The 12,698-nt window shown below is 34.6% G+C and overlaps 2 protein-coding genes across 2 annotated transcripts; both read right to left on the bottom strand.

The window, feature by feature from the left end:
* Positions 1-612: 612 nt before the first annotated feature.
* pdcd5 (programmed cell death 5) lies at positions 613-6,310 on the bottom strand. Its single transcript, XM_028438872.1, has 6 exons — positions 6,109-6,310; positions 5,491-5,528; positions 3,871-3,932; positions 3,700-3,791; positions 1,242-1,313; positions 613-1,170 (listed from the first exon to the last, which is right to left on the bottom strand). The coding sequence occupies exons 1-6, from the start codon at positions 6,172-6,174 to the stop codon at positions 1,123-1,125; spliced, it is 378 nt and encodes a 125-aa protein (XP_028294673.1). The 5' UTR covers positions 6,175-6,310; the 3' UTR covers positions 613-1,122.
* Positions 6,311-8,112: 1,802 nt separating this feature from the next.
* uraha (urate (5-hydroxyiso-) hydrolase a) lies at positions 8,113-10,655 on the bottom strand. Its single transcript, XM_028441781.1, has 4 exons — positions 10,455-10,655; positions 8,885-9,024; positions 8,661-8,796; positions 8,113-8,409 (listed from the first exon to the last, which is right to left on the bottom strand). The coding sequence occupies exons 1-4, from the start codon at positions 10,506-10,508 to the stop codon at positions 8,320-8,322; spliced, it is 420 nt and encodes a 139-aa protein (XP_028297582.1). The 5' UTR covers positions 10,509-10,655; the 3' UTR covers positions 8,113-8,319.
* Positions 10,656-12,698: the final 2,043 nt, after the last annotated feature.

Here is a 12,698-nt window from a genome sequence, read left to right as displayed (position 1 = left end):
CCTCTTCGTCGCTCCAATTTAGTAAAATTTCTTGTTTTATTTACATGCCAACATGTTGGCCTCTGAAATCTCCTACAGCTTGAAAATGTCAACCTGTACCTTTAACACACACTAAATATCAATTTTGTGCATTACAATTATTGTATATCAGAGAATATATTTACAATTTTTAGCAATGTGCGTAACATGTTAAGGCCACAATATTGTTTATTTAAATAATGCCGTTTATTGTCAACAGGTGGAAAAGATGTTGGATGAGCATGTAGTGTCTGAAATAGGCCTAAAATGACTCAACATGTTTCCAAGTACCCCCTGCAATGTGTTCAAGCACCCCTAGTGGTACATGTACCCCTGGTCTATGAGTTGCCTCTATTCAAGCCTGCCCAAAGATGGAGCTCAGTCTGGTACATGTGAGAGGAGATGATCCACTGCAGATCAGGATCACAATCTCTGAGATATCGGCAACATTTGTGCACACCTTTTTTGTAATGAAATTGTAATATTTTCCACTGCATTTTTATTCCAAAAGAACTTAATTACATTTGGCAATTACTTTAAACAAACGGTGGTGAAGAAGAACTTTGTTGCAATGAAAAAAGTCCAGCTGAAACCTTTCAAAACCTAACGACACATTATTTTTTATTAAATGGTTTACTGGAAAAACAGTGATTTTTATTTAGAACATTAAGATTTCTTTGTAAACCGTTGAGGCACGCGTCAGCAACAAGGAAGTATATTACCACTAACGCTGATGGGAGGATATTTTTGAGTAGAAAAAAAGGAATAATGCTTATTATAGATCAAAATGCAACTTCAGTAAAAGCATTTTGTCTAGTATTCTGTTGTATTGCAAAAACAAAGCAAAGAAAAATGCAGCAAAAGACAGAGACATCAAAGTGTCATGAGCAGTTGGGCGTACAACTTAAGCAGAAAAAAAAACACATTTTGCAACTTAAATGGTGTCACAAAAGAATAGCCTGCTTTGATGCAAAGTTGCCATCCTGATCACATTGCTCATTTTTCTTGTGTAGAATTCTAGAGTGGCATTAAAACTTCTACCAGACTCCCTGGAAAAAACTACTTGTAATTCTTCTCCCACATGTCAGGGCTCCCACTTTGACGTTAATAATCATCCTCATCGTCTGAGTCCATCACCCTCCGTCTGTTGAACTGAAAAGGAAAGTAATTACCGGTAGTTTAAAAAAAAATCCAAAGTGTAATAATATGTTGTGTGTACTCACTGTGACTCTTGTCTTTTTCTCTGTTTGCTGACTGACTTTCTCCAGGATTTCAATCAAACCCGACTCAGAAATCTGACAACAAACAGCTTGGTTAACTTCTCAACTGTACAGTGTACATTTTAGGACATCCTTAAGTCTCAGAGTGAGGTATCACAGGGTATATGCAAGAATTCTGAGGTTAATTTCAATACTATTTTAAGACTTTTTTTTTAACAACCTTTCAAAAGAAAAGTAAGATCTCATCACCACTTCAAGCTGTTGTTAGCAACACATCTTTGACAGTTGTAGTTTGCAACTGAACAAAAATTAGGTAAGCTGAGAAGAAATAAAACTTGAAAGAATAAATTAAACTTAAGGCAGGTTTATAGACATTCCCCTCATGTCACAACAAGTAACAGTAGTTGTTCAAGGCCAACTGGCATAAAACAAGAACTTCTTTCAACATGATCAAAATGTAGGACATGGTCCTTGAGATTGTGTGATTTGTTTCCAATCAGCTTCTCTGTGTCCGTTAGCTCCTTGAGCTTTTCTTTGTACGTTCGACAAAAGGTGTTAGACTTGGTGATAGGCTGGGCCATTAATGACCCAGATTTTCCTTCTGTCTGCTCAGCAAGATGGTCTGCATCAAGTTGAAGTGTGTTGCACACTTTATTCAGCTCTTCGACTTTAACTGCATTTATGCTACGCTCATCCTTTTCTTACAAAGTGTGCAACAGGCTTCATGGTTGTTTTTCTCAACTAACTTTATCCAATCTTTGAATTTGAGCATCTTGAGCTAGGAGTCAGAGAACTTGCACTTTCCCATTTTTTAATTTTTCTTTTCGTCTGTTTTCGCGCCGGAACATTCGCTGTCACAAGACGTAGCATCCATACACGTGCGGCCCAGAGGCAATGTAGCTCCGAGTATGCAACCAAGTCAAAGCTTGAATACCAATAAAATTTAACACCTCATAAAATTGCGATTAAGATTTTTTTTTAAAACTTTTCAAGGGCCTTAATTTTCCCACAATTTATTTATCAGCTTCCAATACTTTTTAACAGGAACGTCCTGATGCAATTTTGTCACTTCCGATACGATGCCGATATTGCAGCCTAGCTCTGATATCGATTTGATATCAGCACGAATCATACATACTTTTATTACTTATTTTGTAGTGTGGAATGTTAGAAAGTGATGTTACTCAAACAGAGAACAATAGTCAGCAACAGTAGAGATGAGAAAAACTGACCCATTTATTATTAAACAATTGGTTACATACATTTTAACCTTTAATATAATATCTACAGTATTCTGCAGTTGAATAAATATAATATATATCGGAGATTTTAGATGCAGTTCGATAAAATCCGATATTTGTTTTCTGGCTGATATCAGACGGATATCAATATTGCGGACACCCTGTATCAGGTATCACGAAAACCTCTGTTATTTGTCAGAATAAACCGACTCATGTCGCAGCAAAACCTCCGTCAAACGAAACCCTGTGAAATGACACAGCCTCACTTGTCAAACCAAATGGTGTCAAATGACAGGCTTCAAATGAAAAGTTGTCAGGCTCAATGACCTCAGGACGTAAAAGACAACATGACGACGTATTTTGAGGAAACCGGAAATACACATACTGTACACACATCATCAATATGTGTTGCTTCGGATATGAGAGTAAGTTAAAAGCTGTTATTCTCTATTTATTTTTTAAAAGTTAAAATATATCAATTTTTAATTCAACTATGTATTTATTAATCAAACAATAGGTTTATATATCTTAACTTAACTCAACATCAGTGACATGTTAGTCAGGTATGAACCCAGCAGGTCTCTCAGATCTATGGACACAGGTCAGATAGTAGAGCCCAGAGCTCACAGTAAACATGGTGATGCTGCTTTTACTGTAGTTGTTATGCTGCAAAGAAGTGGAACAAACTGCCAGCAGAGCTGAAGTCAGCATCCAATGTGAACATTTTTAAATCAAAGTTAAAGGCAATTTTTTTCTCTACTGCATATGATTGAGAAAGAGATTTTGTCATGTTGTTGATGTGATGATTTTACTGATGATTTTAATTGATTTTACTGATGATTTTAATTGATTTTACTGATGATTTTAATTGATTTTAAATGTTCTTATTGATTTTAAACAGTTGAATGTTTTATCATGTAAAGCACATTGAGTTGCCTTGAGTATGAAATGCGCTATACAAATAAATTTGCCTTGCCTTGACTAGAAAAAAGTAAAAGAAAAACGATTGTTTCCAGCTTACTTCTGTTATGGTGTACTGTCCTTTCCTTCAAAATAAAACGACATGTCGTGTTTTACGGACTTGGGGGGGGAGGTTGTCTGGCACTTTTGTTGTTGGGGCCTGTTTGTTCTGATAAATGACAGAGGTTTTCCTAACTTGATGCCTGAGGATGTTCCACAGAGTGATTTTTAACAAAAAGAGCAAACAGGTATTCACTCACCTTTCCGCTCAACTTTCCAAATTGAGCCATTTGAATGAGATAGTTTTCAACTGCTTTTGCCTTCTCTGGCTTCACTAAAGCCAGGTTGCTCACTAAAAACGCAAAAAGACACATACAATAAGTTAGTAATTAATTTCATCAGATTTTAATAGTGAAACATATCACACTTACGTCTTCCACGGGCAGATTGATCTAGAACCTGAGCTAATATAGAATTCCTCATATCGGTCTCTCTGTGAACAGAAAACAAAATCTCAAAGATATGAACTAATGCAGTCAGCTATAAAGTTGTCAAAACATACAATAACATATGTCAGGGTTCTCGCCAGCGCTGTTGAGCGTTGGGGCCCCCAACGTTGTAATTTTGTACAAAGCAATGGTGCCCCCCTACGGTCAATTTTCAGCAACGTAGGGAGGATTTTCTGTTGTTTTTCCTTTTTTAATTGGTACCGTCATTATAATTGTTGCACACTTGGACACAAAAGGGATTCCATCGTTACCTCAAGACCCCTGCAGCCCTTTAGCTGCCCCCGATACTGCCTGTGTGCATCCTCTGCTTACGTAACCGTAATAACCGTCCGCGTATTTAGGCTCCGAGGAGTGCGGACAGTCCGTACTCCGCTGTGCGCAAAAGCTCAAACATAACGTCCCCTGGAAGGGTCCGGCGACGAAGGCACCGCCCCACTCCCAACTCGCCGCTTACTGGGGCCGTGGACATGGTTACCTCGCTGAGCGTTCTCTAGTCTCTGACAGGGATGGAGAGCGGAGATTGGTGCCCCCATCACGGACTGTCCTCAGTGCGCCCCGACACTGGGACTGGACCACGACAGTTGGCGCGAGGGGTCGTGGCGATGTCGGCCACCCACCCACCCGACCCGTCTAGAAACAGGGACCGCTGTGTAACTGCAGAGCACAGTGAACATGTTGACCAGCTCCTTTTCTTACACAATATTTTGAAAGTGAAGATGATGATGAGTAGCTGCACATTTGTCTCAGCACTCACAGTCCCTGGTATTAATAATACCTTGTGTTATTTTATGCATCCACCTTTTACTTAAAAATCCAAATTCTACAATTGTTATGAGACCTGATGTATGTTTTTAAAGCTGCTTTGATTGTGCACAGCAAAATGTTTAGTTTTTTGTGGGATTTATGCTGCTCATTTAAGTTTGGTTTGGAAGTCTTTATTTTTACTGAATAAGCTTTTGTGTTAGATCAGATTGAATTAGCTGAACAAGCTAATATTTTAGGTATTTTTACATATATTTATTTCTTTTGTAATATTATTACTGTTGGATTTGGTGATTTTATATAAATAAAGATAATAGTGACAAATTTGTTTGGTTACTTTAATGAATGGATACCAACACATATACAGTACCTTATTTAAAAGTATGAAATAGCCGCAAAGTGAGAAAAAAAAAAGAAATAAAAAAATGCATTAAAAATTGTGATAATTGTTAATATCGTAATAATAGTTGATTAATTGAATCGTAGCGCCCTGAATCAAAATCTAATCGAATAGTGAGGTCCCTTAGATGGCACACCCCTAAACGTAAGGCAGAAACAAGGATTTAAAAAAAAAAAAAAAACAACTTTAGCTTTACTTCACTAATTTTGGCCCTCCAAGAGTTATAAATGTCAAATTTTACCACGCCACACCCCTTATACTGTGAAAAATTCCTGGTGAGAACCCTGTACTGTATGTAATGAAATAAATAGTAGGTCGTAAAACAAATGAATAGGGTGCAAGTTCAATGTTCATTATTTTAAATTCAATATACATCTTACCTTTGCTTGGCTTCTTCTCCTTGCTGGTTGTTGGAATTCTTCAAAAATATATGAGACAGGACAAAACATTACAAATATCAAAATAATATATTTACAACTGGTAATATTTAATTTCTATTACGGAATTAACTATTTAACATTCTAAATCAAAGCATGTGGAAACATCTACAAATACAGTAGTTTTCTCCAGGTTTCTTTTTTCAATGTCAGTTGTTGTAAAATATTAAGACAAAAGAAGACAACGCTTCACCAACTTTCTTCATTATTTAGCCATTTTAAAGACCTATTAAAGATGCTAAACTTGATTTGTCTAAAACCAAACAGTGTGTGTTTATGTTGATAATTTACATGTCAGATATAGGGGTGTGTGTGTGTGCTAACCTCATGAAGCTAGCCCTGATGAGGCCACATCAAATCATTGTGTAGTTTTACTACAATACAGACCATAAATATATGCATCTATTACACCAAACATGACCTTCATATACGTATAAAAGCAGCTAAAGTAAGATTTACTCGTCTGTTGTGCTAAGTTTAGCTATTGCAGCTGACAGCACACATCAGCGTCTCCTTTATAGCGTCAGCAAACACGCTCCAAAGCTAATTGTTGGTCTTTACCTCATGTTTAGCCTGTAGCTCCGACATTCTTTGCCGCCTGATAGCCTCCAGCTCGTCGTCTGCCATCGTTTTACAGCAATATAGAGCCAAAAAGCTGAACAAAAGGCTTTAAAATTACAAACTAAACACTACACTCACGTCATGGGCAAGGCCCGAACAAGCTCAGGGAAGAGAAGTCGACAAGGAAAACCCGATGAGCTTCTCAGGCGAAAGCAGACGATAGCAGAGTGAGATAATTTTAGTTTCCTTTTAGTCTTACGCACTCTCCAAAGACTGGATGAAGTTAAAGTTACATTCAATGTTTTATGTATTTTTTAAAGTTAAAATGTAGTCAGTGGAAATCAGTTTTAGTCTTATTTTAGTCTGAATTTGACAGTTTTGTTATACTGTGATAGATTTTGCAAAATGATGTTTGTCAAAAAAAAAAAAAAAAAAATACGTTTTCCGGATTCATTTTTTTTAAAATCCGTTTTCCGAATTAATAATTTTTTTTTTTTTTAACCGTTTTTCGAATTAATATTTTTTTTTAAATCTGTGGGGATTATCTCATTATGTTTAAAAAAAACAGACTGGTTTCGGTTCAGAGTTCATAACAATGGCGTCATCCACAGCGCTTGATATTCATCCATTTATTGATTTTTACTTTTCGAGTTAGAATATTAAAATATTATGGATTTGCAGTCGGCACAACTTTAACATTAGTGACGGACAGGTAAAGAGGATACTTTAGTTCAAGAGGACACAGTCGTCGTAAAGCATACTCGGAGCTTGGAGTCCTGGTTGAATTCATTAGCAACCAACTACAATACAACGGGCAACTTCACGAATACCGGTGGATAAAAATAATAATATGAATGATGCATTGGATATTATGTAGTGCTTGTGTTCACTGTGTCTGTGAAAAGCACCAAATAAAGTCTTCTTGAACTAAAGTATCCTCTTTACCTGTCCGGATTTAAAAAAAATTTTAATTCGGAAAACGGATTTAAAAAAATAATAATTTGGAAAACGGATTTTAAAAAAAAACTTAATTTGGAAAACGAATTAAAAAAAAAAAAAATTAATTCGGAAAACGGATGTTAAAAAAAAACTCATTTCGGAAAACGGATTTAAAAAAATAATAATTTGGGAAACGGATTTAAAAAAAAAATATTCATTCGGAAAACGGATTTAAAAAAAAAAATTAATTCGGAAAATGGATTTTTGAAAAAAATTAATTCGGAAAACTGATTTTTTTTTTTTTTTTTACTGACTACAATGCTCCATCGTATAAAACTCCATTGTAAGCATACTTTTAACTCTGTGTTCAGTCATTTAAAGTAAGACAGTACTATTTCACTGTTATAATAACAATAACAAATATCTAACCCCTTTAGAAAAAGTGCAATGCATAATCATATGATTACGTTATTCACAAGTTATTGGTCATTTTCTGCATATTCAAACAAATAACTTACAAACTGCAAGAATAAAGCTCCAATCCTAAAGTTTTAAATTTGAGTTTGGATAAATGATTGGTTAAAAAGGACAACAATCAGGGCATTGAGGTTGTTGTAATGATCCAGTGTGTTGTGTCACCTTTTGTTTTGTCACGTCTTTACTCATCAGTTGATAATGGACAAAGACAAGGTTTTGTTGTCAGTACTTCTTAAATTCCCATTACAATTAGTCATGGAATGACTTGAGTGTTTATCTGTCAGGCTTTTAATTCTAGTTTTAGTTAACAAAATTAACACTGAACAAAAAATTACCGTCAGCATAAGATACAACAGATTTTTTTTTAGCAACAACATCTAAGTATGAGTATGAGTAAAGTTACAAACATAAAGAAACTCGTAAAAACACATGTACCCCCAAAAATCAATTTAGTTACGCTAACTTGAGTATTTGTATTTTGTTACTTCCAGTTCTGGATCCCATATACACCAAAATGAATGTCTTCAACAGAGCATTTATCACACATTACAAAATATTTTTGGACAGAACATCAAGGTCATGTAAACAACGCGGAATTTATTGAAAAAAAAAATAAAATACCATAGTGTTGATCTGCGTGACCACATTCATGAAAAATAGAGAAAAAAAAACCAAAACAAATTAAAAACACATTGTGCCTTTTTTCTCCAAGTCAGCTTGGATATAGTCTCCAACATCTTTACTCTACATCAGAGACGAAACAGGACAAGATGAAGTTCAATATATCTGTAATCTCTAGCTTCCTCTGTAGGTGCTGTAGGAGAAACGGCTCAGGAGCAGAGGAACGTGGTATTTTTGGACAGGTTCACTCACAGTAAAAACTATCTGCAAAAAAAAAAGAAGAAGAAGAAAAAAGAAAAAGCTAAACGATTAACAACAACACAATAATTGACAAGACTGTAACTTTGTAAATGCAGCTAGTAAAGAAGTGTAACAATACTGACTGATCTTCCCAAGATTTGCTAACTCTAATTCCAAAATAAATGAGTATTAATAATACATTTAATAAAAAGTGCATCTGAGGAAAAAAAAATGTTAGAAATAAGATACAACATGTGTTCTGAAAAAAATCTCACCTCTACATAGGGGTAGAAACCGCTCTCTCCCATACTTTTCCAGTATTGATCAGTGTCAAAATGCATCTTATAAACACCAGGTGTAAACGATTGCTTTGTGATCAGTCCTGGGCAGCGGCCATCATCATTTGTGGCCCTGTTAAGAAAACATTGAAAATACTGTCATCTTGTTCTAGTGTCAGAGACTATTAGTAATCATTGATCGATCTTTTAATGGCCATTACGCAGTGGTTATCAAATCCCAGGCACTAGTGGAGGGGTTTTTACGGTAAAGGCTGAGGGCCATGTTGGATCCAGGAACACCCTTCTCTATGTTCAGCACATGGGTGGTCAGAGGACTGGGTGAGACCGCCATGCCTGTGAGCTACACAACAAAGAAAGAAATGCATCAAGTGTTTAGGAGTATGTACAAAATATTATATTCCAACCTTTTTAAACAAATAAACTTCAATATCAGGCAGTTTATACTCACTTGTCATCACATTAAACTTTAAACTTAAAGAGACACGTTTTACCAAAATCGACATGAAACACAGATATTTAAACTACTGTGTGCGTTCAATCTCACTTAGGGCTTCTAACCTCCCTTTCCCTCTGCCATATATCATAATTAGCGGAGTTTATACATAATATTTACAGCTAGGAGAAACTCAAAGCTTCAAAAATTAAATCCATAAGTTACCTTTTTGCTTAAGTTTGCTGTTTAGAAATCTCAAATATGCAGTATAAATTCATAGCTATATCACAAGTCCTGAAGTTATATTTCATTCACGAATTTAATTTACAACAGCAAAAATAAAATAAATTTTAAAATATTTTATTTATTTAATTTTTATTTTAAACTCATTTTCTCTAATTCCACATCGTTGGATAAAATGGCATTATTATAACTGAACCTTGAGGTTAACGCTGTGTTACTTTATACAGTAACGTGAGCATATCCTTAGCGGGGGATAATCCACTAACATGCTTTAATGCACACGTTAATGAGTTTATAATAATAATATCCAATATAATTATTTAAATTCAAGAACTGTCTCTGTCTATCATCAATAAACTGCTTAACATGAAAGCCATCAAGACTTTTGATTTCTGTGTTCTCTTCAATGTTTTTGTTTAATGTTTTACTCTGAAGCTGTACCTCTGTATGTTTCCCCCTGGCGGTTGCAATTGTACTTTTTGTATTGTACTGTTTTTTTTTTTTTTTTTTAAGCTTGAACAAAGTTTGAACAAAGAAAAAAAAAAAAAATCAGTGAACCGCTTACTTCCGGTGTCACGGTCTGAGTTTACCTCCGTACTGAGATTATAACCCTAACCCTAATAATCCAATAAACAAATAAAACACTTGTCCGTTCACTTTGAAAACAAAAATAAACAAACAAACATTAATAATAATTATTATTTTAAATATTTATTTTTTGCAAAAATTCATTTTTCGGTAGTGCGCATGTGCATGTGCAATCTCAGTACGACAAATGACAACAGGGTACAAATGCGAGTCTGTTTGAAGCGCTATTGCTGTGAAAAACTAAGACTAAAAACTGCTGTTACAACATTATTCAGCAGTGCATGTTTCGACAACCTTAGACATGTGTGTTATTGTTTTTAAAGTGAACTACTGTTTTTTGTTGTCGTAGCTGACACGTGGACACACAATGCAAACAAACGGATGTTATGTTAAGAAAACAAACATGTCTTAAACTATAGTTTGTGCACAGTTGTAATAAATACGTTACAAGACTGTAAACTAAAATGTGATATTATTTTATGTCAGTCTTAAAAATGCAAGCTTACCTTATTTTCTGGCAGAATATGACCCTTCAGCTGCTGCAGCCTGGACGCACTCATGGGCACAGATGATATAAACTCTAAAAGTAGGTCAGCAGTTCTACAGATAAATGACTTTTTATGGTTTATTCAACCGGATCTCATTGAATTATCCTCATGACTCTGCTCAGTATGACATCAAGCACTCATGTCCTTCCTTCTGTCAAAAGAAACCTGGTTATGCAATCACACCACTTTTGGATTCCAGCACTTTGAACTCACTGGATGATCAAACAGTGCAGCTCTGAGGCTGATAACATCAAATCCTAGATAGAATAATACACTTGGATCAGGCAACTCTATTTCTAAAATATACTATAGATGTGAAAACATGATTAAATGGCTTTTAATGTCATCTTAGAAATCATAGAAATATATAGATGTTGTGCAAGCTAAAATAAACTAAAAGTTTTTTGCAAAATTTAGCAACAAATCACGTTTAAAAAACACGTGGATTTTTTTTTACGTTACTTTTGACCATATTTACTGCAATATTTGTAAAATTTGTGATATTTTCTTTTCTCATAAAAATATGTCAATGTTAAATCTAAATCCAAAATGTTAAATCTAAATGTTACATATAGTTATAAATATTAAATCTAAATTTTACATTTAAATAAAAATGTTAAATGTAAATGCTAAATGTTAAATTGAAATATTGGTATTAAATGTAAATGCTAAATGTTAAATTTTTATGAGCTTTTATTTTGGTACTTCAGGTGAATTTACATATTAGCAAATTAGCCTATTTAGTTTCACCCGTAACATTTAGATTTAACATTTACATTTAATATTTAGATTTAACATTTAACATTGACATTGTATTTTACAAGAGAAAAATGTAACATTAACAAATTCAAATGTGTTTTTTTAGACGTGGTTTGTTGCTAAATGTTGGGAAAAGTTGCGGATTATTTTAGCATGCGTAACTTTACAATTGACGCCCCATGAAAGATTCCTAAAACTCTTTCATTTATGAGTTATTTTAAATCAGCCACGATGCTGGATTCTCGTCGGGCCTTAATGCATGGAAACTTGTTTTCACTTGAAAACACAGGAAAGACTGACTTGAGTAAGGATATGAGTTTTGTATTGAATCACACACAACTGTCTCTTCACAGTCAGGGACAGAAAACAGTGCACAACATCCTAAAGCTCAGACTGACTTTCTGTTAAAGCATCTGACCATTAAAGAAGAAGTCAAGCAAAGACGCATGCAGTCAGGGGGCTCCTCTGAGACTTTAACACACTCACTGTGCCCAGTTTTGTGAGTATTATGAAATTAACTCATTATTCTTATTCACAGAAAGTTAAAGCTTTTTCTAACAATCTTCATTCAGAAATGCATTGAGCAGCATGTTTCCTCTTGTGTCTGTATCCTTTGTTTACTTACGTATGTTGTATGTAATGGTAAAAAGTAAAAACACAATATGTAAATATATATATATATGTTTTTAAAAGAGGTCGCACCATGAACACTAAGGCAGGGGTGAAAACTGGAAACCCCTGAAAATATTGAGTTTCATAGAATTTGTGACAAATTCAATGAAACTTCACTTGAATAACGTAAAGTTCTGCTTCCAAATTAATCTGTTGAAATGTCATGTTTTTTTTTTAAAGTGTATTATTTTGCATGCCAATATTAATATTTGGATGTGATACAGTTACAATTACTCCATATTTCTGGGTAATTTCAATAAATAATTCCCATGAAAAGTTCCTATTTTTTTAATATTGTCAAAATTCCCAGTTCCTGTGAAAATTTGCCAGATATTATACACCCTTATGCAACCCTAACTAAATTATTTGGTAATTTACACAATGATTCATGTTTTTTCAGTCATTTTTACTTTACCCTACAGGCTGGATTGGATGTTTAAAAGGGCCAGATTTGGCCCCTGGGCCTTGAGTTCAAGGTCCAGTGTTGAAAATCAAGGAGTTTAATATCCCAAAACTTTGAGTTTTCCTATGGTCTAAAAATCTAAATTCTATGTTAGGATATGTCTGTGATTGTTTCTGTGTGTTTGCCTTCACCTTTTCTGGGTTAATCCTGGAAATGGATCAGGGGTTTAACATCCTATGACCCAGAATCGGTGAATGTAGATTAAGTCCGAAAGACATAAAAAAGACAGCAGCATGTACAGGCAAAAAGCATTTATAGTCAATAGGAAAATACTTTTATTGAGAGTCAGTACTTCCACTTGGCTTCTT

This window comes from Gouania willdenowi, chromosome 3 (assembly GCF_900634775.1).
Source record: "Gouania willdenowi chromosome 3, fGouWil2.1, whole genome shotgun sequence".
Taxonomy (NCBI): Eukaryota; Metazoa; Chordata; class Actinopteri; order Blenniiformes; family Gobiesocidae; genus Gouania; species Gouania willdenowi.
This window is presented reverse-complemented; position numbering and strand designations above follow the sequence as displayed.